The sequence below is a fragment of the Oncorhynchus kisutch genome, linkage group LG12 (genome assembly GCF_002021735.2).
Source record: "Oncorhynchus kisutch isolate 150728-3 linkage group LG12, Okis_V2, whole genome shotgun sequence".
Taxonomy (NCBI): Eukaryota; Metazoa; Chordata; class Actinopteri; order Salmoniformes; family Salmonidae; genus Oncorhynchus; species Oncorhynchus kisutch.
The window spans coordinates 40,123,411-40,147,763 of NC_034185.2; the positions used below are offsets into that span (position 1 = coordinate 40,123,411).

The 24,353-nt window shown below is 43.3% G+C and overlaps 1 protein-coding gene across 1 annotated transcript in view; it reads right to left on the minus strand.

Annotated features, from left to right (window-relative positions):
- Positions 1–485: 485 nt before the first annotated feature.
- Positions 486–24,353, minus strand: part of LOC109900995 (A-kinase anchor protein 12) — a 44,953-nt gene continuing 21,085 nt past the window's right edge. The window contains exons 2-4 of the mRNA XM_020496951.2: positions 15,820–15,895; positions 6,406–10,606; positions 486–3,211 (exon numbers count right to left, since the gene is read on the minus strand). Of these exons, the coding sequence (XP_020352540.1) occupies positions 3,109–3,211; positions 6,406–10,606; positions 15,820–15,895 (4,380 nt within the window). The 3' untranslated portion in view covers positions 486–3,108. The remainder of the gene's footprint in view (positions 3,212–6,405; positions 10,607–15,819; positions 15,896–24,353) is intronic.

Genomic DNA, 24,353 nt, shown 5'->3' on the forward strand with positions numbered 1-24,353 from the left:
GTTTGTTTTATCTTGAACCATATCTAATGTGTTATTCTCCTACATACTTTTCACATTTCCACAAACTTGAAAGTTTTTCCTTTCAAATAGTATCAGAAATATGCATATCCTTGATTCAGGTCCTGAGCTACAGGCAGTTGATTTGGGTATGTCATTTTACGTGGAAATTGAAAGGGTCCAATCCTTAATTAATGTCTTAATCAAAATTATGGATTGCCTCTTATCGTCCCCTTATGCCAAAGTGTGTACATCTCAATTGTCAGTAGAAACCACATTTGTTTAAGCAAATCAGCCATTTCAACTATGTTTTTTTTAATGGCAAAAAATGATGTTGAATTAACTGTTTCGCTGCCAGACAAGGCTCCGCTGATAGCCAGGTGTAGTGGTGGTAAGGTGTTGGGACTGCTGTTTGGACAGATTTATGTAAGCCCTAACAGTTTGTGGGCACCGTTTGTCTCAGTCATAGTTCAATTAATGTATTGTTTTGTGTTGTGCTGTGTAGTGGCTTTGCTGGCATGCATCTAAAACTTTTTGGGGGAGTTTGCCCCACCAAGATTGCTAAAATTGCTACGGCTACTTTACCCAGTTATATTCAAAGTTAGAACTACCTTTCTATGGGTTCTGATACTTCTAGACTTTATTTGCATTTTGATAACATATCTACAGTATTTCACTTTTTAATGAGTATAGTATTGCTTACAATGAATTCTGTAACCTCACCCCCTTCAAATCAGGGTTGATTGGAAAAAGCTGTTCAAAAGAGGACATGGTTTTATCATATCTTTGTACTCCCTGGCGAAGGCCACGCAGCCAAAACGCGTTGTCGTTTTTCACCTTTATTTCCCTTGAACAGTCATAGAAATGAAGGCATTTTAATTAATTATATGAAGAGTGCCCTGGTCCTCCTTTCTTTTTGATTACCAGTGTACCCTTCTACGAAAGTGCACCTTCATGTCGACCAAACCCTACTATTGTGTACCTTAGCAGTGCTTCCCTTCCTGTTTTCTGCAACATAGTACCATACTTGGCAACACTCTGAAGATAGAAAATGTTGGTAATGCTTTTGGAATGACAGTAACAACCCTAACAGTTTAACTGTTACATGCATACTTGGAAACAAAGGTCTATGTTATTATGTTATGACTATGTTATTTATTGACATTGCCATCAAACAAAGAAAATGTATGGTATATCACTGTTATCCTACATGAACACATACTCCAAGACCCTTTGTCCATATTCGCTCTGGTAAAATTTGGCCTAATTTACTCCATTGGTTACTTAAGGCCAAGAAAGCATTACTGGTGTGGCACCAGGAAAAAAACACATTGATTTATATTTTGCTTATGACAGAATTTCACACTACTTCGCCTCATATAAACATGACTGAAATAGCAAAAAATGTTGTTTAACATAACTTCAGATGCATTGCCTACTTTGCTCATTTAAAAGATCACCGTTGTGGCCAGTTAAGAACAAATCTCATTTACAATGATGGCCTACACCAGCCAAAGCTTGATGACGCTGGGCCAATTGTGCGCCACCCTATGGGACTCACAATCACAGCCAGTTGTGATAAAGCCTGGATTCGAACCAAGGTGTCTGTAGTGATGCCTCTAGCACTGAGATGCAGTGCCTTAGACAGCTGCGCCACTCGAGATGGTTTAGAAATGTTTGTGTCAGATGTAACCTGTTGAGAAATAACCTTTCCGATGGACTATATCAATGCTACACAGCGCATGCATTAGTACTCTTGTTCTTAAAACACATTATTGCAAAAACTATTGGCGTACTTGTACTGTACACTGTATCAAGCAAGCCTTAGGGTGACATTTCAAAACCCTAGTTATTTAGATATACAAATCAGTGTAAATGCAATCTTCATAATGAAAACATTAACTTACCTTCATAATAATATAGATACCCTTCATCGAAGAACTGTTAGCCTTGGTTTTTTCCTAAATTCGTTCATAGATGCCATGTACCATGTTCTGTGGAGATCGGTCATTCAGTGTCAGAGGAGTATCGAGTGTTTTTCAGGACTTTAGGTCACATGGGGTGAGGGGTGTTTCCCTTTTCAATCGCTTGTTATAGAGCCACTATGTGGCCAATTGGCATGGCATTGCATGAGAGTACGTGGCCTTTACCATTATGCAACTTTACATCCTACTAGGCCTTGTTATCTCAGCAAAATTTGCATTGTAGTGTATTATAGTGTTTTATTGTATTTCTACACACCATATATTTCAGAAAGTAACAATACTTTTTTCACAGTCAGTCAGCCAGTGAAGTATATTTTATCTACAGTAGGAGCAGAAAATATACTGTCAGGCTGAAAGCTGAAGGTAAGTACAATGTCAAAGGTTAAAGTTTAAGATTGTTGCACTTCTATTGGCTTTCACCTCACGCCCTGTCTATTCACATTAAGTCATCCTCTGTAATCAATGATACCGGACCCTGCCATTGAAATCACATCTGTACCATTGTTAAGGTAGAATTTCTGCATAATCCAGACATTGTCTTACATATATATGAGAAGATAGGGCATATATTCTATACAATCAAAAATAGAAAAGATAAAGGATGGGGAGAATGAGAAAATACTCACAAAATATAAATACAATAAACAAGATATTAATCCTCCAACTCTAAGACCACACACACACACTTTCTCAAACTCACTTTGCACACACACACACACACACACACACACACACACACACACACACACACACACACACACACACACACACACACACACACACACACACACACACACACACACACACACACACACACACACACACACACACACTCTCCAGGGGACAGATTACTCCCGAGTTGCAGCAAGGGCGATGGAAGCTCATCAAGACAGGAAGCGTACATCACATTGATTATCAGCCAGGTGGGAAGCTTCAGATGTGTGGGACTAGGACAGTGGCTTGGTGTGTGTTTAGGGGGATTGATGCTTCACCCCAGGGGTGGGGAGGGGTCACCTCTGTGTGAAGGGGCTGGTGCTGCAGGGCAGGGGGTGAAGGGGGCAGGGGGGAAGGAGAGGGGTGAAGTTGTCGCTCAGTCACTCTGGGCAGGGTGGGTTGGAGCTGAGTCTCAGTGTGTTTCTCCATAGAGCATTCTCTCGCTCCCTTTTTCACTATCACTCCCTTCCTGGTCAGGACAGTCGGTCTTCCAGTCAACCATCTTGCATCTACAGCTGGAGTAGAGAGAAATACATGTTATTAGTAAATGGATACCATTATCCTCGGAAACACACGTTATAACTATAACTACTGTTCCCTGAAGGTGGGAAACAAGGTTCAACACAACTATGGGCAGTTGCACTCTAGCGACTTCGATTGAAGAACAATAATCAGGCCAAAAATCATGGGTGATAAAAAAAACACACAGGTGATAAGCGTGATGCTCGGATTAATTCCTTCAATTCAGTACTGCACTTCACAGAGCCTAGGAACGGGCGGTGCGGGGCCAAACAGGTGTTGTACCTCATTTCCCTCCTTCAGGGAACAGTAGTTATATTAATAACATTACGTTCCCTTTCAGTCAGTACTCGTGGTACAACACAACTATGGGGAACTAGAATCCCGCCCCAAGCTGGCCCCAACGGATACCAAATTAAATGGCCCATGGCAGACCACCCAGACCTCCACCCCTCAAGATGCAGTAGTTGGGTATTGTGCACATGGGACACGCTGCCTAATGACCCTCTCCTGTCCTAGCTGTATACATGCTGTGGGCTATGCTGGGAGCAGTGACATCCAAGCGATAAAACCTCACAAATGTGAGTGGTGATGCTCGCCTCAGCACAAATATGCCCTACAGTCAACCCTTTAAATCATGTCCAAGACGCTGCCAGACACCTGGTGGAGTGGGCGCGAAACACCGCTATGTAACCCTTGGCCCTTTCTGCTATTTGCCAGGGAGATAGCCTCCACAATACAGTGGGAGAGACGCTTAGAGAGTGCCCTGCCGTGAGCTGGTAAAACAGAAAAAAAGCTGGTCACCTAACCGGAAATCCCAGGTCCGCTCAATGTACGTGCGCAAAGCTCGTACTGGACACAGGGCATGTGACCTCTGTTGCTCTTCAGAAGCAAAGGGAAATTGCTCAATCTAAAGACCTGTGGGATATAACCATGACTTTCAGGAAGAAGGCAGCATTCGGATGCAACGCCCTCTTACCGTTGCCAGGGGCGAACTGAGTACAGGAAGGGTATATGGGTGACGCATGCAGGTCCCCAACACGTTTAGCTGAGGCCAAAGCCATGAGCTGAAAGGTCATGTAGGAGAGAATCTTAAGATCCACCGACTCCAGAGTCTCAAAGGGCGCTTCCAAAACCATAGCCAAATCCCATGTTGGCGCAATAGGTTTAGAGACTTCTCTGAGACAGCACACACCTTTAAGGAACCTAACAACCAGGGGTAGGGCCCCCAGTGTGGAGAATGCCCGACACTGCTCGAAAAGCTCCTGCAGGAACACTAGGATGTCTCTCACAAAGAACTGAAAATGAACAAGTCCTTTATCTTGGCACCAGAGCTCAAACGCCTGTCACTTATACACATACAGCCCTCTAATGGAGGGTGCCCTTGCAGACTGAATAGTCTGGGCCCGGCCCTCTCAACTAAATTATGTTGATTTGCTGATGCTCCAGTGCGTTCCGAAAGTAATCACACCCCTTAGAAAATTTTTAACATTTGTAGAAGATTAAAAAAACACACAAAAAACACGTCTTGATTAGATAAGTATTCAACCCCCTAAATCATTACATGTTAGAATCCAATTTGGCAGAGATTACAGCTGTGAGTCTTTCTGGGTAAATCTCTAAGAGCCTTCCATACCTGTATTATGCCAGGTGAGGAAGGCCTCTGCATGGATATAAAAATTGTGATTCACGTGCAAGTCTAACTCGAGACCCAGGAACAGAATGCACTGCAATGGGGTCCGACAGCTCTTTTTCTGGTTTACAATAAAACCTAGAGACTGAATATGGAACACTAGCCTGGATGTGTGCAACATCGCTTGTTCCCTTGACTCTGCTGCTATCAGCCAATCGTCCAGATAGGCCAACACACTCAGCCACTGGCCCCTCATGGGTGCCAGAGCTGCCTCCACTACCTTTAAAAAGGCATGAAGCGAGAAGGACAGACCGCACAACAGGACCAAAAACCCGTAGGCTATTGCCTCATAATGGAACCTCCCAACATTTCCTGTGACTGGGGTACAGGGGTACATTAAAATATGCCTCCTTCAGGTTGATTGTGGTGATCCAATCGCCGGGACGCATGGACCATAACAGCCTCTGGTTTGTGAGCATCCTGAATGTGCAAACCCTGAGTTGCTTGTTTAGGGTACGAAGGTCTAGAATGGAACGTAGACCCTTCCCTTTTCAGAATATTGACTGTACCAGTCGTTCTGGGCCTCCGACAGAAGAACCATCCCTGAAGGATGCACTATGCAGAAATCGCTCTGCCATTTCCTAGTTGCAAAAATTTGAATAGTTCACCTAATTTCAGTTTATGCACCAAGACACGGAAGACAACTGTCTGAATGTGGAGGAGGGACATGAATGATTGAAATCACATGTGGGATACACAATACTTTTTGGATGGCTAGTTTGGATGGCGAAAGTTAGATAGTCTTGTGTTCCGAAAAATGTAGTTTTTAGTAGCGTGAACGTTATTGCTCACATCGAGTTGAAGGGTGGGAAAATTCTACTAATGAATCTGAGCCTAACGCTTACACTTGTCAAAGTCATGAGAGTCTGACTCCCCAAAGTTGTGTTGTACCGAGAGTGCTGACTGAAAGGGAACTGGTCTCCATCTCCCATCCTGTGGATAGCAATTAGGCAATTGAGTTATCTAGAAAAGTCCATTCGGTGATTGAATTTTCTTCTAATAGATCTTTCTAAGATGTTATACTTTGAGCACTCAGAGTAGTTCAAAACAGAATAACTTTATGACTCATGTGTCTGAGTGGAGAATGTTTTTTGGGATATATTGTAGATTACATCTCTTGCTCTCTCTCTCTCTCCCTTCCCTCTAATAAAAATAGGGCCCATTGTTATTTTTAAAAAGCCACCATGAGAATATTGTGTAATACCTGACAAAGGAATTCTGGAAACAACAAAATAAATGTGGGTACTCTTTTCTATCACTCTTTCTTTTCTAGTGGAATAAAATAACCATAATAACATCTAGAATTGATACCTTGGTAAAACACAAGAAAACACTTTCTTTCACTTTCTTGTGGTAGAAGACAAGGCAGAGGGTATGATCAGATGACTAACATTAACTAAATGCATTTACAGTAATTATGGGGAAATATTTTTGGAACTCTTTGACAACATCCACTCATTGCTTAAAACTGGTAATTGTATAATATAGACTGCTCACCTGCTCACGACCTCTGCAGTTGTCCCCTCTGGCTGGGCTGGGGCTTCAGCAGTCTCTGTGGGGGCATCTGGGACTGGGGTCTCTTCTGTCACAATCGTTGCTTCTGACTTCTCTTCAGCTGTCTCTGGAGTGGGAACCTCTGCTATCACTTCCTGAACCACCGTTATTACCTCAGCTTGTTGAACCTCAAGTTGGAATTCCTTAACTACTTCCTCTACCTCAGATTGTGGAACTTCTTGAACCTCTAATGTCTCAATGTTGCCATCTACCACTTTGATCTCATCCTCTCTCTTTCCATCTGTCTCACTCTCTGTCTGTTCCACCTCTGTTACAACTTCAACCTCTACAACTTTCTCCACACTTACATTGACCTCCTTTGCTTGCTTTAATTCCACTTCATGTTTAATTTCCTCTACTTCCTCTTTGAGAACATACTCCACCTCCTTGGTAACCTCTTCCATGATACTCTTTGTATTTTCAATTGTGACTGGAACGGTCTCAATGACCTGGACAGCCTCGTGGACTTCCTTTGGTGGTTTTTCGGCTGGTGCCTCTGGAGTAGTAGACACCTCTGCTGGGGTTTCTGGTGCTGGTTCCTCAACTTGGACTACAGATGTTTCAGCAATGACAGGTTTCTCCTCTGCAACTAGTTCAATCTCTTTCTCTATCGTTGCTACCGCCTGGACTGGTAGTGCATCTTCAGTTGTGATGGTAGCAGTGGCAGAGGCAGGCGCTTTGGGTTCAAACTCTGCTTCAGACACTTTCTCCACAGCACTCTGGTTAACCACCTGAGCGATGACCAAGCCTGTCTCCTCCATGGCCTCTGCCTCCTTTGTCTCTTCAGCCTCTGTAATGCCAACCTCAGTCACCTGCACTTGAATTTGGTCATCGCCATCGGGCCCTGCAACTGCCACTGAGAGCTTTTCCACTGCCACAGCCTCTGTGACCTCCACTTGCTGGGTTTCCAAGGACTCGGACATTGGGCAGACGAGGTACGTGGTCTCCTTTACAATGGCAAACTCTAAAGCAGGGGCAACAATGGCTGCCTCGCGCACTTCAGTGACTGTGGGTTGGTTGGCATCAGTTAGTGAAGGGACCATTTCTTGGGCAGCAGGCTCATTCACCTCCTCTACAGCAGCAATCTCTTCGACAGCTGCCATCTCTTCTTTACTTTTGACCTCAATGACAGGTGCCTCAGAGCCATCCACAATGTTAGCGGCAATGGAGTCTTCGACAGTTGGTACAATGGGGTCCACAATGTTCTCATTCACCGCAGGGGCCTCAACAATTTCAACCTCCATCTTGATATTATTGATTGTGGCGACCTTTTCATCTTCATGCTCTTTACCCTCAGTGGCTATATCAGGATCTGGGATGTCTTCAATAGTTTTCTCTAGTGGCGGCTCCAGGAATATGCTTTCGACCTGCTCCACTTGAGCCTTGAATACTGGGTCTTCATTAGCGTCAGCCGCCTCAGTTGGATAAGCCTTATCTTCTACCGGCATCTCAGTGGACAGACCATTGCTGATCTCAGGTAGACATTCCATGGTGGGAATTACAAGCTTCTCCACAGCCACCTTGGTGATCTCCTTGGTGCCCAGGTCAGTGCAGATGGCAGAACCCTCAATTTCTTCATGCACCATCAAGACAACCTTTGATTTGGTTTCGGTGAACTTGATCGGCGGTGTGGGTTCTGGGATGGAAGCAGCCTCCTCCAGTTGGATCTCTATGATTTCCATAGAAGTCAGGCTTGGAAGATCACTGAGCAGCTCCACAGCCTCCTGCGGGACCTCCAAAGACTCTGTCTCAGGCTCATTGGGCAGAGGGGTGGTTTTGCCATACGTGGCTGGGATCATCTCTTCAGTTACCTCGGAAACAGACAGCTCAGGCTCCTGGCAAGTGACTGTTTCTGGGATCTGCTCTAAAATGTTCTTGGCATCAGAATTTGCAGTCACCTCGACAACAGATAACTCAGGTTCCTGCTCTTGGCATGGGACTGCCTCTAAGGTCTGTTCTGCAATGTCCTCTGCGATGGTGGTGTCAGCAGATTTGGGGGTGGCGGCACCCTCTTCTGGGATGTCACTCAGCTGATCATGTGGGATCTCCTGGAGGTTTTCCATGACAGCCGTGGCTGAGATCCAAGAGGGGGATCTCTCTTCAATGGACAATTGGACCTGAGTGATTGGTGCTGCTTCCTCAGAGTCCTTTGTCTCCACTGTCATTTCAGCTTCAGCCTCTTCTTTACTCTCGGCGTGCTCGTTGTCGTACTCTGAGAGAGGGACCACGGCTGGTGTGTCGGAATCTTCCTCGCCAGACCCCAGATTGGAGAAAAGCAGCTTCTTCTTTCTGCGTCCAGGAATGAGTTTCCTCAGAGAGAAGGAGGAATCTTCTTTGGGAATTTCACTGTCTGAGATTACCTGTTCACCACCAGATTCATCTGTCATCTCCTCGTTTTTGGGCTTCTTTCTATGGCTGACAAGACGCTTGAGAGTATCCCATGTGGAGTCTCCTGCGGCGGGGCTAGTGGATGGTTCGGGGGATGACACTGTGTTTTCCTGATCTGCCTCTCCAGAGCTGCCAAAAGGAGAGACTGCTGTCTTAATCTGCTCTTCCCCAGTTGGTGGTGCCTCCTCTTCGATTTTGGTCTCCTCATCTTCAGAGTCAGAGGTCTTCCTGGTCCTCCTCTTGTTTCCACCCATACACATCAGGGCCTCCCAGGAGAGTGAGGTGTCCATCTTCATCTTTTTGGTGTCCTCTGTGGTGCCCTCCAGGTCCTCTGTGGTTTCGGCTTTTGGCTCCTCTTCAGGGAGTTCTGGCTCCTCTTTCTTTTTCTCCACAAACACGGCACTGTCAGTGGAGAACAGGGTGGCCGACATGGCCTTCTCAACAGTTGCCTCGTCCTCGCTCTCAGAAGGCCTCTTGACTCGTTTCTTGGGTGTCACCAGCTTCTTGAAGGAGGACCAGGGCATGATACCTTCTTTCTTCTTCCCTTCGTCTGAGCTTGTTACCTCCTCATCAGCCTCTTGGCTGGCCTCAGCTTGGGTGGCTTCCACCCCGATGGCATGCTCACCAGACTCCTCTGGAGATGATGCCCCACTGTCAGGTTTCTGGACCTCTGCCGACTCTGTAGAGGACTGGAGCTGTTCAGCCGCCTGTTCCCCAGACTCGGTCAGCTTGGTCTCCGTATCTTTCTTGTCTTTCTTCTGTCTCTTGGTAGAGAGCTTCTTCAGGCCAGACCCAGTAAACAGCTTTTTCAGTGGGCTACCCTGGGCCTTGACCTTCTTCTGGGATGAGAAAAGCTCAGCCTCGGTGGTGACCTCAACTGGGGCCTTGTCTGATTCCACAGCTTCTTCAACATTCTCCTCCGCTTGTTTGGCGTCATCAGTAATAGCAGCTTCTGAGGTTTCCATGGCAAATTCGGCTTGGATCTCCTCTTTGATTTCTACCGCAGATACTTCAGGTGTCTCAGTTTCTGGTGTTGTCACTGGCTCCACCTCCTTCACCTCTTCCTTTGCTTTCTCTCGCTCCTCCTCCAGCCCATCCTCTGCTATCTCCTTTCCCTCCTTTATCTTCTCCTCAGCAGCTTTCTCTTTTGGTTCCTTCTCTTTGGCTCTTTTGATACTTGCCTTCTTGCGCTGATTGGAGAAGATTCCCTGTGTAAAGAACCTTCTGAAGGGGGACAGGGGGGCCTCCTGGCCACGTGGGGTAGTTGCAGCTGCAGTTGGGTCCGAGGGCTCTTTTTCTGCAGCCTCTCCATCCACAGTCTGAGATGGGGAATCCACTGGAGTTGCAGCCTCAGTTGTGGTTTCAGAGAAGTCAGCCTCAACAGTGGCGGTCTCTGGCTCAGCTGCCTTCCCCTCCTCTGCAGTGGCGGCTTCCTCCTTAGTTTCCTCTGACCCCTTAGTCCCTCCTTCCACTTCCTTGTCCATCAACTTCAGCATCTGCACCGGGTCAGTCTTCTCATTCTTGTCCTTCTTCAGAGTGAACTTGAAGCCAATGAAATTGAAGATCTTCTTGAAGCCCACCTCATTGGCCTCGCCCGGTTCCTCCTCAACAACCTTCTCTTCAGGCCTGGTGATGTTGTTGGCATCAGGAGACTCATTCTCCTCCTCCTTTCTGTTCACCTGAGAGGCCACCACAGCCTGGAGGGAGTCCATTGTCTCAAGAACATCCTCCTTCCGAGACACGGACACGCCATCAACTGAAATGACAGAGATAAGTATTCATCTTTAGGTTGAGGTAATACACATTCCCACAAACAAAAAACAGCAGGCACCCTTTCTCTCACACGGGCACATAGGGTGGAACCAGACTAGAAACAAGACTGTCAGGGCAGAAGGAAAATGGGTAGAAAACAATAAAAAATATAAAACTGATATAATGTACAGTTGAAGTCGTAATTACATACACCTTAGCCAAATACATTTCAACTCAGTTTTTCACAATTCCTGACATTTAATCCTAGTAAAAATTCCCTGTTTTAGGTAAGTTATTTTAAGAATGTGAAATGTCAGAATAATAGTAGAAAATTATTTATTTCAACATTCCCAGTGGGTCAGAAGTTTACATACACTCAATTAGTATGTGGTAGCATTGCCTTTAAATTGTATAACTTGGGTCAAACATTTCAGGTAGAGTTGCACAAGCTTCCCACAATACGTTGGGTGAATGTTGGCCCATTCCTCCTGACAGAGCTGGTGTAACTGAGTCAGGTTTGTAGGCCTCAATGCTCACACACAAACTTTCAGTTCTGCCCACACATTTTCTATAGGGTTGAGGTCAGGGCTTTGTGATGGCCTCTCCAATACCTTGACTTTGTTGTCCTTAAGCCATTTTGCCACAACTTTGGAAGCATTCTTGGGGCCATTGTCCATTTGGAAGACGCATTTGCAACCAAGCTTTAACTTCCTGACTGATGTCTTGAAATGTTGCGTCAATATATCCACGTAATTTTCCTGCCTCGTGATGCCATCTATTTTGTGAAGTGCACCAGTCCCTCCTGCAGCAAAGCACCCCCACAACATGATGCTGCCACACCTGTTCTTCACGGTTGGGATGGTGTTCTTCGGCTTGCAAGCCTCCCCCTTTTTCCTCCAAAAATAATGATGGTCATTATGGCCAAACAGTTCTATTTTTGTTTCATCAGACCAGGGGACATTTCTCACAAAAAGTAGATCTTTGTCCCCATGTGCAGTTGCAAACAGTAGTCTGGCTATTTATGGTGGTTTTGGAGCAGTGGCTTCTTCCTTGCTGAGCGGCCTTTCAGGTTATGTCGATATAGGACTCGTTTTACTGTGGATATAGATTATTTTGTACCTAATTCATCCAGCATCTTCACAAGGTCCTTTGCTGTTGTTCTGGGATTGATTTGCACTTTTCGCAACAAAGTATGTTCATCTCTAGGAGACAGAACGTGTCTCCTTCCTGAGCGGTATGACGGCTGCGTGGTCCCATGGTGTTTATACTTTCGTACTTGTTTGTACAGATGAATAAGGTACCTTCAGGCATTTGGAAATTTCTCCTAAGGATGAACCAGACTTGTGGAGGTCTACAATTTCTTCTGAGGTCTTGGCTGATTTCTTTTTATTTTCCCATGATGTCAAGCAAAGAGGCACTGAGTTTGAAGGTAGGCCTTGAAATACATCCACAGGTACACCTCCAATTGACTCAAATTATGTCAATTAGCCTATCAGACGTTTCTAAAGCCATTACATAATTTTGGGGAATTTTCCAAGCTGCTTAAAGTCAACTTAGTGTATGTAAACTTCTGACCCACTGGAATTGTGATACAGTGAATTATAAGTGAAATAACCTGTCTGTAAACAATTGTTGGAAAAATTACTTTTGTCATGCACAAAGTAGATATCCTAACCGACTTGCCAAAACAGGTCAGCTAGCAAGCTACAAATTGTGAAATTTGTGGAGTGGTTGAAAAACAAGTTTCAATGACTCCAACCTAAGTGTATGTAAACTTCCAACTTCAACTGTATCTAAAGATTTAATCTTCAACATTTGAAGATCACCACATTACAAAAACAATAGCTGAGAGATTTTGACCCCCTGAGTGGATTCAATCATTTGATAATTGCAGTCAGATTAAATTAAAAAAAGAATGGTTTGATCATTGACACCAGCCAACAACAAGCCCTGAAGGAGACTGCAGCATGTTTAACAATGAAAGCAATTCCATTGCCATCGCTTGAACAAAGATTCAGTCTCAAAACAAAGAAAGCTTACAGACAAGGGTATACTGTAAACTTCTCAGCTATGTTGCATTTTCCAAAATTATAGCTGACCTTATCCACTCATGCATCTACTGTAAGACGTATTTTCTCTATTGTTTAGGTTATAAAATGGCGGCAAAAGAAAAGGCAGCAGTTTTTACGGGCGCCTCACCAATGTGTTTTTTTTTGCGTTATTTGTAACTTATTTTGTACATAATGTTTCTGCAACCGTATCTTACAGCAAAAAAAATGGTCTGTGCATATTTGTAAAAACAGCTGGTGCACGAAATCTAAGGAAGTCTCTAGATGTTGCACGCCTGAAGTAGAGTATATTGTGATACATTGCAGGCCGTACTACTTGCCTAGAGAGCTATACTTTTCGCGGCTGTTTATTTACCACCAGACAGACGCTGGCACTAAGACCGCACTGAGTCAGCTGTATAAGGAAACAAGCAAACAGGAAACCACTCACCCAGAGGCGGCGCTCCTAGTGGCCGGAGACTTTAATGCAGGGAAACTTAAATCAGTTCTACTTAATTTCTATCAACATGTTGTTGTTTTTATTTCTTTACTTACCTATTGTTCACCTAATACCTTTTTTGCACTATTGGTTAGAGCCGGTAGGTAAGCATTTCACTGTAAGGTCTACACCTGTTATATTTGGCGCATGCGACAAATAAACTTTGATTTGACAGGAAAAAAATTTGGCTGTTGAACTAGTGACAGGTGAGATAAAAATAAACATACACACACACGCACACACTGCCTGAAATTCCTGCCATGTGTATCTGTGTTTTGACAGAAGTGGGGTGGAGGTAGTGGGCTGGGGGTGGGATAAGTTCACAGGCTCTGGAAACATCTGATGCCCCCTTTCCTGTGACATCCCCCTACAGCAGGAGAAAGCTCCCAGCATTTTTAATTAATGGATATCACCTTACCTAGATACACACCCAGACAGTCTCTTAATCAGACAAACATTCCCATATCCTCATAGTGACCCTGTCACTCTCTCTTCTGACTGTCTATCTGCCAGATCAACACTTACAAACACATGCCCCTAACCCCCCACCACACACACACACAATATACCCATAAAACAACAGTATTAGAATACAGTTCAATATGAATAATTTTCCCTCTGACAACCTTGCTAATGTTAGGATTATCTTCAGACATGTATTAAAAACTATCTTTTTCGAGCCAACTAATGAAAAATCTCTCATCAATTTCTCTAAGGGATGAAAGAATGTGAAATACACAAGGTAATATATCAAAAGAAACGTTAAACTAAAGACATAAGACATTGGAGCATAAAGTTTCAATTTAAATTAAACAAAATATATACCGTGCATTCAGAAAGTATTCAGACACCTTGACTTTTTCCACATTTTGTTATGCCTTATTCTAAAATTAATAAAATATTTTTCTCAACACAATACCCCATTATGACAAAGAAAAAACATGTTTATTAATTTTTTGCAAATGTATAAATAAACAAGTATTCACACTCTTTACTCAATACATCCTCGAGTGTTCTTGGGTATGACGCTACAAGATTGGCACACCTGTATTTGGGGAGTTTCTCCCATTCTTTTCTGCAGATCCTCTCAAGTCCTGTCTGGTTGGATGGGGAGTGTTGCTGCACATCTATTTTCAGGTCTCTCCAGAGATGTTCGATCGGGTGCAAGTCCAGGCTCTGGCTGGGCCATTCAAGGACATTCAGAGACTTATCCTGAAGCTACTCCTTCGTTGTCTTGGCTGTGTGCTTACGGTCATTGTCCTGTTGGAAGGTGAACCTTCGCTCCAGTCTGAGGTCCTGAGCGCTCTGGAGCAGGTTTTCATCAAGTATCTCACTTCATCTTTCCCTCGATCCTGACTAGTCTCCCAGTCCCTGCCGCTGAAAAACATCCCTACAGCATGATGGTGCCAGGTTTCCTTCAGATTTGACGCTTGGCATTCAAGCCAAAGAGTTTAATCTTGGTTTCATCAAACCAGAGAATCTCTTTTCTCATGATCAGAGTCCTTTAGGTGCCTTTTGTCAAATTCTAAGTGGTGTGCCTTTTACTAGTAGTGGCTTCCGTCTGGCCACTCTACCATAAAGGCCTGATTCAGGCTAGTTCAAGTTAATGGGCAGGTGTCTACACACAGTCTTACACCCGATTAACTAGAACAACTAAGCCTCCATGCAGTCCAGGTGTGCATTGGCTATGTGAGTGTGTGACATGCTGACCACATGGCTCGCATGCGCGAGGGATGCAAAATAAATGTACACATAAATGTTATTCAATCATTGCACCACACTGCTAGCGCGCGTCAACAAGCGTCTGCGTAGCCAGGCGCTAAAATAGAACTTGGTTCTATTTGTGACGCTTGACGCACTGCAAGTCCCACCTCTCCCATCTCCTCATTGGTTTTTAGGAGCATATACCCACGTAGGTGATTGAAAGATGAACTGAGTTCTTCACTCCAGTCCAGTTGGTAATGCACCTTAAAGTTGGTTGCCAACCGCCATATAAAGTCCAGAGAAGAAGAAGAATCCTGAAGGAGGAGAGATTACTAGAATCAAACTAATCTGTGGATTATTGTCGGAGTAGAGGACCTTGTGCATTTCAGGTAAAATAACAACCCAATGTTTATATCCCAGGACAAATTAGCTAGCAACAGCAAGCTAGCAAGCTACATTTCCATTCATGTTTAATGCTTTTTGACCTGTCCCCAAATTAATATAGTTGGTTCAGATTTAATTTTGAAATTTCAACCTGCGTGTCCTGATTGCGTCTGGTGTGGGTGAATAAAATTATGTGCGCGATGTTGCACATGGACGGTCTGGTCACCGTGTGAGGGACCTGTTTCAAAGCTCCAATAGGAGACTGTAGGTGTCCCTTCAGCGTTGACAGAAAGATTAGTGAAGGATCAAGAGGCTCTCGAGGGACATAGTTGCAGGGATCTACAGACCACACAGACACCCACACACGAAGGGCCAGAGGCTGAACATGGGTGACATTGTATTTTGTGTCAGTCAGGGGCCATACCACACTCACACACACACTCTCTCACACACCCCCCACCCACCTGCACATCGAATGCACAAATACGATCAGGGACAAACTCAAACAGACACATCCATACATAAACACAAGCTCACAGACAATCACAATCATATAGATAAATAAACAACTGTCTCTCTAACCTTCCTCTGCTAGGGTGTTGTCCTCTGAGTGGTCATTGAGCCATTCGTGTCCATTCTGTCCATTCTTCTGCTGGAACTGATGAGGAAGGGGGAGAGGAGAGTAGAGAGAGAGCACTGAAAGATAACTTCAACAACACAGCAGAGATACTCATCAGTAAAAGCACAGCATCTGCACAGTATTCAATCCACAAATTGTCATGTCAAGAGAGCAGAAAAAACAAATGGTTTTCATCAAGGTTTCAAAATAAAGAAACATGTATCATAATAATATTCCTCCATCCAACAATGACATATAATTTCAAATTCATAACAAAGTAGCTATACACCTCCCAGAGGTGTCATGCCCATAGGGTGCACAAGGGTAAGTGCCATCTCAGACTTAAAACAGTGCAGTAATAATACCTATGCCTCGACACAATCCTGTCTCGGCGCTCTACGGACAAATCTTTTTGTCCAAGCCATGGCTTGGTTTTTGCTCTGACATGCACTGTCAACTGTGGGACCTTGTAAAGACAGGTGTGTGCCTTTCTGTCACGCCCTTGACCTTAGGTATCTTTGTTTTCTTTATTATTATGGTTAGGTCAGGGTGTGACAAGGGTGGTATGTGTGTTTTCATCTTGTCTAGGGTTTTTGTACATCTATGGGGTTTTGGTTTGTCTAGGTAAATGTAGGTCTATGGTGGCCTGAATTGGTTCCCAATCAGAGGCAGCTGTTTATCGTTGTCTCTGATTGGGGATCCTATTTAGGTTGCCATTTCCCATTTTGGTTTGGTGGGTTATTGTCTGTGTAGTTGCCTGTCAGCACTCGGTTTATATAGCGTCACAGTTATTTTGTTTAGTGTTCTTTCTTTATTAAAAGAAGTATGTATTGAAATCACGCTGTGCCTTGGTCTCATCAATACGACGAACGTGACACTTTCCAAATCATGTCCAATCAATAGAATTTACCACCGGTGGATCAAGTTATAGAAACATCTCAAGGATGATCAGTGGAAACAGGATGCACCTGAGATCTCATAGCATATGGTCTGAATACGTATGTCAATAAGGTACTTCTGTTTTTAATACATCTGCAAAAAAAAAAATTAAACCTGTTTTCGCTTCGTCATTATGGTGTATTATGTGTAGATTGATGAGGAGAAACACTAATATAATCAATTTTAGAATAAGGCTGTAACGTAACAAAATGTGGGAAAAGTCAAGGAGTCTGAAAACTTAGGGATATAAAAACTCAGCAAAAAAAGAAACTTCCCTTTTTCAGGACCCTGTCGTTCAAAATAATTCGTAAAAATCCAAATAACTTCACAGACCTTCATTGTAAAGGGTTTAAACACTGTTTCATGTGCTTGTTCAATGAACCATAAACAATTAACGAACATGCACCTGTGGAACGGTCTTAGAGACACTAACAGCTTACAGACGATAGGGAATTAGGCAATTAAGGTCACAGTTAAGAAACCTTAGGACATCAAAGAGGCCTTTCTACTGAATCTGGAAAAAACAGCAAAAGAAAGATGACCAGGTTCCCTGCTCATCTGCGTGAACATGTCTTAGGCATGCTGTAAGGAAGCAAGAGGACTGCAGATGTGGCCAGGGCAATAGATTGCAATGTGAGATGCCTAAGACAGCGCTACAGGGAGACAGGACGGACCGCTGATCGTCCTCGCAGTGGCAGATCACGTGTAACAACACCTGCACGGGATCGGTACAGCCGAACATCACACCTGTGGGACAGGTACAGGATGGCAACAACTACTGCCCGAGTTACACCAGGAACACACAATCCCTCAATCAGTGCTCAGACTGTCTGCAATAGGCTGAGAGAGGCTGAATTGAGGACTGATAGGCCTGTTGTAAGGCAGGTCCTCACCAGACATCACCGGCATTAACGTCACCTATGGGCACAAACCCACCATCGCTGCCCTTCACTGACGAGTTGTGGTTTTGTCTCACCAGGGGTGATGGTCAGATTCGAGTTTATCGTTGAAGGAATGAGCGTTACTCCAAGGCCAGTACTCTGGAGCGGGATCGATTTGGAGGTGGAGGGTCCGTCATGGTCTGGGGCGGTGTGTCACAGCATCATCGGACTGAGCTTGTTGTCCTTGCAGGCTATCGCAATGCTGTGCGTTACAGGAAAGACATCCTCCTCCCTCATGTGGTAACCTTCCTGCAGGTTCATCCTGACATGACCCTCCAGCATGACAATGCCACCAGCCATACTGCTCGTCTTGTGCGTGATTTCCTGCCAGACAGGACTGTCAGTGTTCTGCCATGGCCAGCGAAGAGCCCGGATCTCAATCCCATTGAGAACGTCTGGGACCTGTTGGATCGGAGGGTGAGGGCTATGGCCATTCCCACCAGAAAGTTCTGGGAACTTGCAGGTGCCTTAGTGGAAGAGTGGGGTAACATCTCACATCAAGAACTGGCAAATCTGGTGTGGTCCCATGAGGAGGAGCTGCAGTTCTGCAGTTCTTAATGCAGCTGGTGGCTACACTAGATACTAACTGCTACTTTTTATTTTAGACCCCCCCTTTGCTCAGGGACACATTATTAAATTTCTGTTAGTCACATGTCTGTCGAACTTGTTCAGTTTATGTCTCAGTTGTTGAATCTTTGTATGTTAATACAAATATTTACAAATGTTAACTTTGCTGAAAATAAACACAGTTGACAGTGAGAGGACGTTTCTTTTTTTGCTGAGTTTACATTTTGTACTGTTATCATTTTAAAATTGATCACAATTTGGAGGTTCAACAATATGTAAACAATGTGCCTTGCAAATGCCCATAATGCTAATGCCATCATACTTTAGGCCAGTGCTTCCCAACTGGTCCTCGAGTACCCCCAACAGTACACAGTTTTATTGAAGCATACGTCATTCAACTTGTCAACTAATCATCAGGCCCTCAATTAGTGGTGATGCAGCCATTCAAGATGCTCTCAATGGTGCAGCTGTAGAACTTTTTGAGGATCTGAAGGCCCATGCCGAGTCCTAACACATCTTAACACAGGCAGCATGCTGTGAAGGCAGATTTGTTTTCCTTTGGTAGTGGAATGACCTTTAACTCTTTCCAGATTTCTGGGCACATCCCACACACCAAGCACCAATTAAAATTGGGGTGAATATGTGGTTGGTTGTAACTCTAAGCAATTTGCCCAAATTGCAGTTCCTATGGCTTTCACTAGATGTCAACAGTCATTATATATGGTTTCTGGCTTGTATTCTGAAAAACCAACAAAGAATAGTTGTTTATCCTCAGGGAGTCCAATGGCAAAACTAGTCTCATTGCGCGCGTGACCGAGGGAGCGCGCTGCGTTCTTTTCCTTTCCTCTTGAAAATAGTTTGCTCCGTATTAAATATTGTTTATTTAGATATTAGAGTACCTAATAATGGAATAGAAACGTTGTTTGATTTGTTTGGATAAACTTTACAGGTAACTTTTGGAACTCCTATGTCTGCATTCTGAACGGTTGGATTACTGAACTCAAAGACGCCTACTAAACGGACTGTTTGGGATATAAAGAAGGAATTTATCGAACAAAATTACCATTCATTGTGTTCCTGGGACTCTTGTGAACGCGATCAGAGGAAGGTCTTCAAAGGGAAGTGACTTATTTTGTCGATATATGGGATTTTGTGATGCCTGTGCCTGTTGGGATATTATGCTGTTGTGGGGTGCTGACCTCAGATAATTGAATGCTGTGCTTTCGCCGTAAAGCCTTTTTGCAATCAGACGATGCGGTAAGATTGCCAAGATTCTAAGCTAAAGAATCATGTATGACACTTGTATTATCATGAATGTTTAATATTGCGTTTATTGTATTTTGAATTTGGCGTGCTGCAATTTCACCGGATGTTGTCGAGGTGGGTCGCTAGCGGAACACCTGCGCCAGAAAGGTTAAAGACTTGATAGATCAGACACCATAGTATATTAATGAGTGAAAGAGACTGGGTCTCTGTAGAAAGACAGATAGCTGTGGAATGTGTAAAGGAGCAATAAAGGTTTGGTATCCTGTTACCTTCTTTATTATCTTCCTGTAGAGCCATAACATGTAAGGATTGGAGAGAAGGAGTGCCTTAAGTGGGATATAAATATCTGGATGTGACAAATGTTGGGTTGTCTGATTACAGCTGTACAGAACCGTTGGGAATAATTACATTTGGTTCAAGCTTCTCTAGAGTCTGTGGGTTATCAGCTCTGAAAAATAAGAATCTAACAGATGGCGAGCTAGCCAGGAGTTCACCACAATTTGTAGTCAAACAAAAGAGTCCAGATCAGTGGAGCAGAGCTGGCAACAAGCAAGGTAGGCTAGTTCCAATATCTGTTTCCACTCATTTTCACATCTTGGGGAGATGAGAATCGTTGGCTGAACTAATTATGGGATTTGGACCTGGAGAGCCTAAGTTTAATTCTATAGGCCCATTGTGTGACGACCGGTCATAGCTTTATAGTAAATGGTAAGTCCCGGAAGAAACTCATACAGGCTGGTACCTGTAGGGTAAGTCCTAGGGGGTAGCTCCCTAGTAGGTTGGTTCCTGCTAGTACTATAAAGACAATAGTTAATCCCAGTGGATTAATACCTGTGATTACTATTAATATAGGGTGAGTCCCAGAAGGTAAACCTGAGCAGGCTGGAACCTGCGAAGGGTGAGTCCTAGGGGGTAAATACCAGCGGGGTTGGTTCCCTGCATAGCCCTGTTGGGGTGATGAACCATGGCAGAGTATGTGGAAATAAGAAGATAATTGTGAATAATTTTGATGATGTGTGTTATCAATAATAGTGATATTTGAGGAAGTACTCGAATAGGACAAACTATTGTCCGTGTTCTCCAGTAATACATTTGCAGAAACTATGGTATCAGTTATAATACAAGGTATTAAGTGCCGTGACCAATTCATTATTATCCGGGGAAGTGTCTTGTTCTATCTTAGAAAATAGTTAATAGAAGGTGGGTATTATAGACGGGAGTGAAGAAATCTAAAATACCCTGAACACCGTCAGGCGTGTTCACGGAATAATAACTATTGATATGGCGACAAACAGACTTGTTTCTCCCTGTAATATAGAGATAGCTGTCACGCCCTGACCTTAGAGAGCTTTTTATATCTCTATTTTGGTTTGGTTAGGGTGTGATTTGGGTGGTCATTCTATGTTCCTTTTTCTATGTTTTGTATTTCTTTGTTTTGGCCGGGTATGGTCTCTGATTTGGAACCATACTTAGGTAGCTTTTTCCCACCTATGTTTTGTGGGAAGTTTTCTGTTTAGTGTTTTCTGCACCTGACAGCACTGTTTCGGTTTCGTTTTGCACTTTGTTCTTTTTGTTTCAGTGTTCAGTTAAATAAAAGTCATGAACACTTACCACGCTGCGCTTTGGTCCGATTCATCCTCACCCGATGACGACACCCGTTACAATAGCGAAATGTAATAAAGCCATGGAGGCGCTAAAAGAAGTGCACGAGCATTATACCATTTCGGCTGGAATATGGGAGAAATTTAGCAAATTAGATCAAATTGGACAATATTTTCCTGCTGACGGTGAATTCAAATCAAATAAAGAATTCTGGGAGGCAATTATGACTTGGCACAAGGACATAAAACCAGAATCAAAAGCTCAATATACCAGAGTTCTAATGTCAGCATTCTATTAACAGAAACTGCATAATGATAAACCCAGAAAGTGTAACACCGGTACTTTACTATAGAAGGCCTGGGAACGGGAGTGAATTGAATAGAATTTGCGCTTCTGCTTTTATGACGGGGTTGAACCCTGTGATCAAAACGATAATTGCGGGGGTAGTAAATTTAATTCGAGACAATGTTTTGAGAGTGGAATATGACTCCGCTCGCCTCACAGACCTGTGAAGGGTTAGTAGAGCCATAGAGGAAATCACTAACTATAGTTTCAATGGCCAGGATAAAACTAAGAAACGTAGCGAAAAAAACATCAAAGTGTAAGGAGATGGCTCCCTGTTTTAGATGTGGGACAATCGGGCATTGGCATTAGCAGGAAATGCAGCTATACAAGAGTTTGCATCTTTTTCAAAGAGATTAGAGATTACGGTTTCTATGTGATGGAAGACGTATAAGATCACGTTTTACCTCATTTTTAGTAGAGTACTGATGGGATTTAAAAACAGTCCCACCTGGTATCATTTTGCATTGAAACAATCGTTAAAAGGGTGTCAATTGTAGGTTCTGTGTTGGTACAATACGTGGATGAAAGAAACTCACATGCGAGACCGCACCAGATTAGTAGACAATTTGGTGGAACGGGGTCATAAAGCATCGTATGACAAAGCACAACTACCAAAGCAAAAGGTAACATATTTTGGGGTTTTCCATTTTTTCTCAGGAAAACTTTAGGAGTTTTCAATTTTGTTCAACATTTTATTCCATCATTCTCTGAAATTGCTGAGCCGCTTACAGAGTTGACGTAAGGGGGGAAGGGTCCACATGAGAAGATGAAGTGTTTGTCGAGGTAAAGAAGCAATTGTGTCAAGCGCCAGCATTGGGATTGCTAAACCTAAAATGACATTTAAAAAATGTGTTCATGAACAAGAGGGACATTGTAGAGCAGTGGTTATGCAAAATCATGGGGGTAGAGAAAGACCAGTAATGTACTGGAGTAAATCGCTAGACTCGGTGGCAAAAGGAATGTCACACCGTGCCTTAGAGCGATACAGGCGACTGAAATGGTGTTGCATAACATGGCTTCCATTACAATGGGTCAAAAAGTAGATATGTATATACCACACGCAGTAGCAACCATAGTGAACAGCATGAAAGCACAACATGTTAATAGTGCAAGATGGACAAAATGGGAATTAACGTTAAATGGGGAAAATCTACAAGATTGGTGCTTTGAATCCTGCGTTATTAATGCCGTTGCATGGGGAAGGTGAATCGCATACATGTGACCCAGATCAAATGACTCCAAAACCTAGACCTGATTTGCAAGAGGGAAAAATATTGTATAAAGATGGCTCTAGTTACATGAACACAGACGAGAATAGAGTAGCGGGGTAGGCTGTGTGTGGTATGCATTTCGAGTAGATCATGATTTCGGTACATTGTGGTCATCACGGGGCATGTTAACTTCTTCGATATAGGGGGCGCTCTTTTAATTTTTGGATAAAAAAATGTTCCCGTTTTAAACAAGATATTTTGTCACGAAAAGATGCTCGACTATGCATATAATTGACAGCTTTGGAAAGAAAACACTCTGACGTTTCCAAAACTGCAAAGATATTATCTGTGAGTGCCACAGAACTGATGCTACAGGCGAAACCAAGATGAAATTTCAAAACAGGAAATGCCCCAGATTTTGAAGGCGCTGTGTTCCAATGTCTCCTTATATGGCTGTGAATGCGCAAGGAATGAGCTTACACTTTCTGTCGTTTCCCCAAGGTGTCTGCAGCATTGTGCCGTATTTGTAGGCATATCATTGATTGACCATTTTACACTACATCTACCAGGTGCTCGCTTGGTGTCCTCCGTCGCAATTATTGCGTAATCTCCAGCTGCGTGTATTTTTCCATTTGCTTCAGAGGAGAAACCCAACTGCCACAAATGATTTATCATCGAATAGATATGTGAAAAACACCTTGAGGATTGATTCTAAACAACGTTTGCCATGTTTCTGTCGATATTATGGAGTAAATTTGGAAAAAAATTCGGCATTGTAATGACTGAATTTTCAGTTTTTTTTCTTAGCCAAACGTGATGAACAAAACGGAGCGATTTCTCCTACACAAATAATCTTTTTGGAAAAACTGAACATTTGCTATCTAACTGAGAGTCTCCTCATTGAAAACATCCAAAGTTCTTCAAAGGTAAATTATTTTATTTGAATGCTTTTCTTGTTTTTGTGAAAATGTTGCCTGCTGAATGCTAGGCTTAATGCTATGCTAGCTATCAATACTCTTACACAAATGCTTGTGTAGCTATGGTTGAAAAGCATATTTTGAAAATCTGAGATGACAGTGTTGTTAACAAAAGGCTAAGCTTGTGAGTGAATATATTTCTTTCATTTCATTTGCGATTTTCATGAATAGTTAACGTTGCGTTATGGTAATGAGCTTGAGGCTATGATTACGCTCCCGGATACGGGATTGCTCGACGCAAGAAGTTAACAGCGACAGAAGAATGTCAGTTAACCAGTAAATTAGCAGTGGTGAAATTGTGAAGCTCATACTAGTCGTACAGATACAATCGCCATAGGCAATCGTAAAGCAGACAAAATGGTTAAGGCGGCTGCCTTGGTGAGAGAAAGTGTTATAGAACCGCGTATTCCCTACAATGAGAAATTGGCTAAATTTGCCACACGAAAACGTATTTTGGGTTGAAGATTTTAGGCGAAATGCCAGGGGAATGGATTCTAAAGGGAACACATTTAAATGATATGGCCAAATACTCCTTGCAAATTCAGAAGTTTTTAGGGTTTGTTTAAATCAGTAGGCATTTTGTGTGGTTTTATTTTTAAATACATTCATGTTTGATGTCGTCTTATTCTGGAATGGGATTCTAGAATGG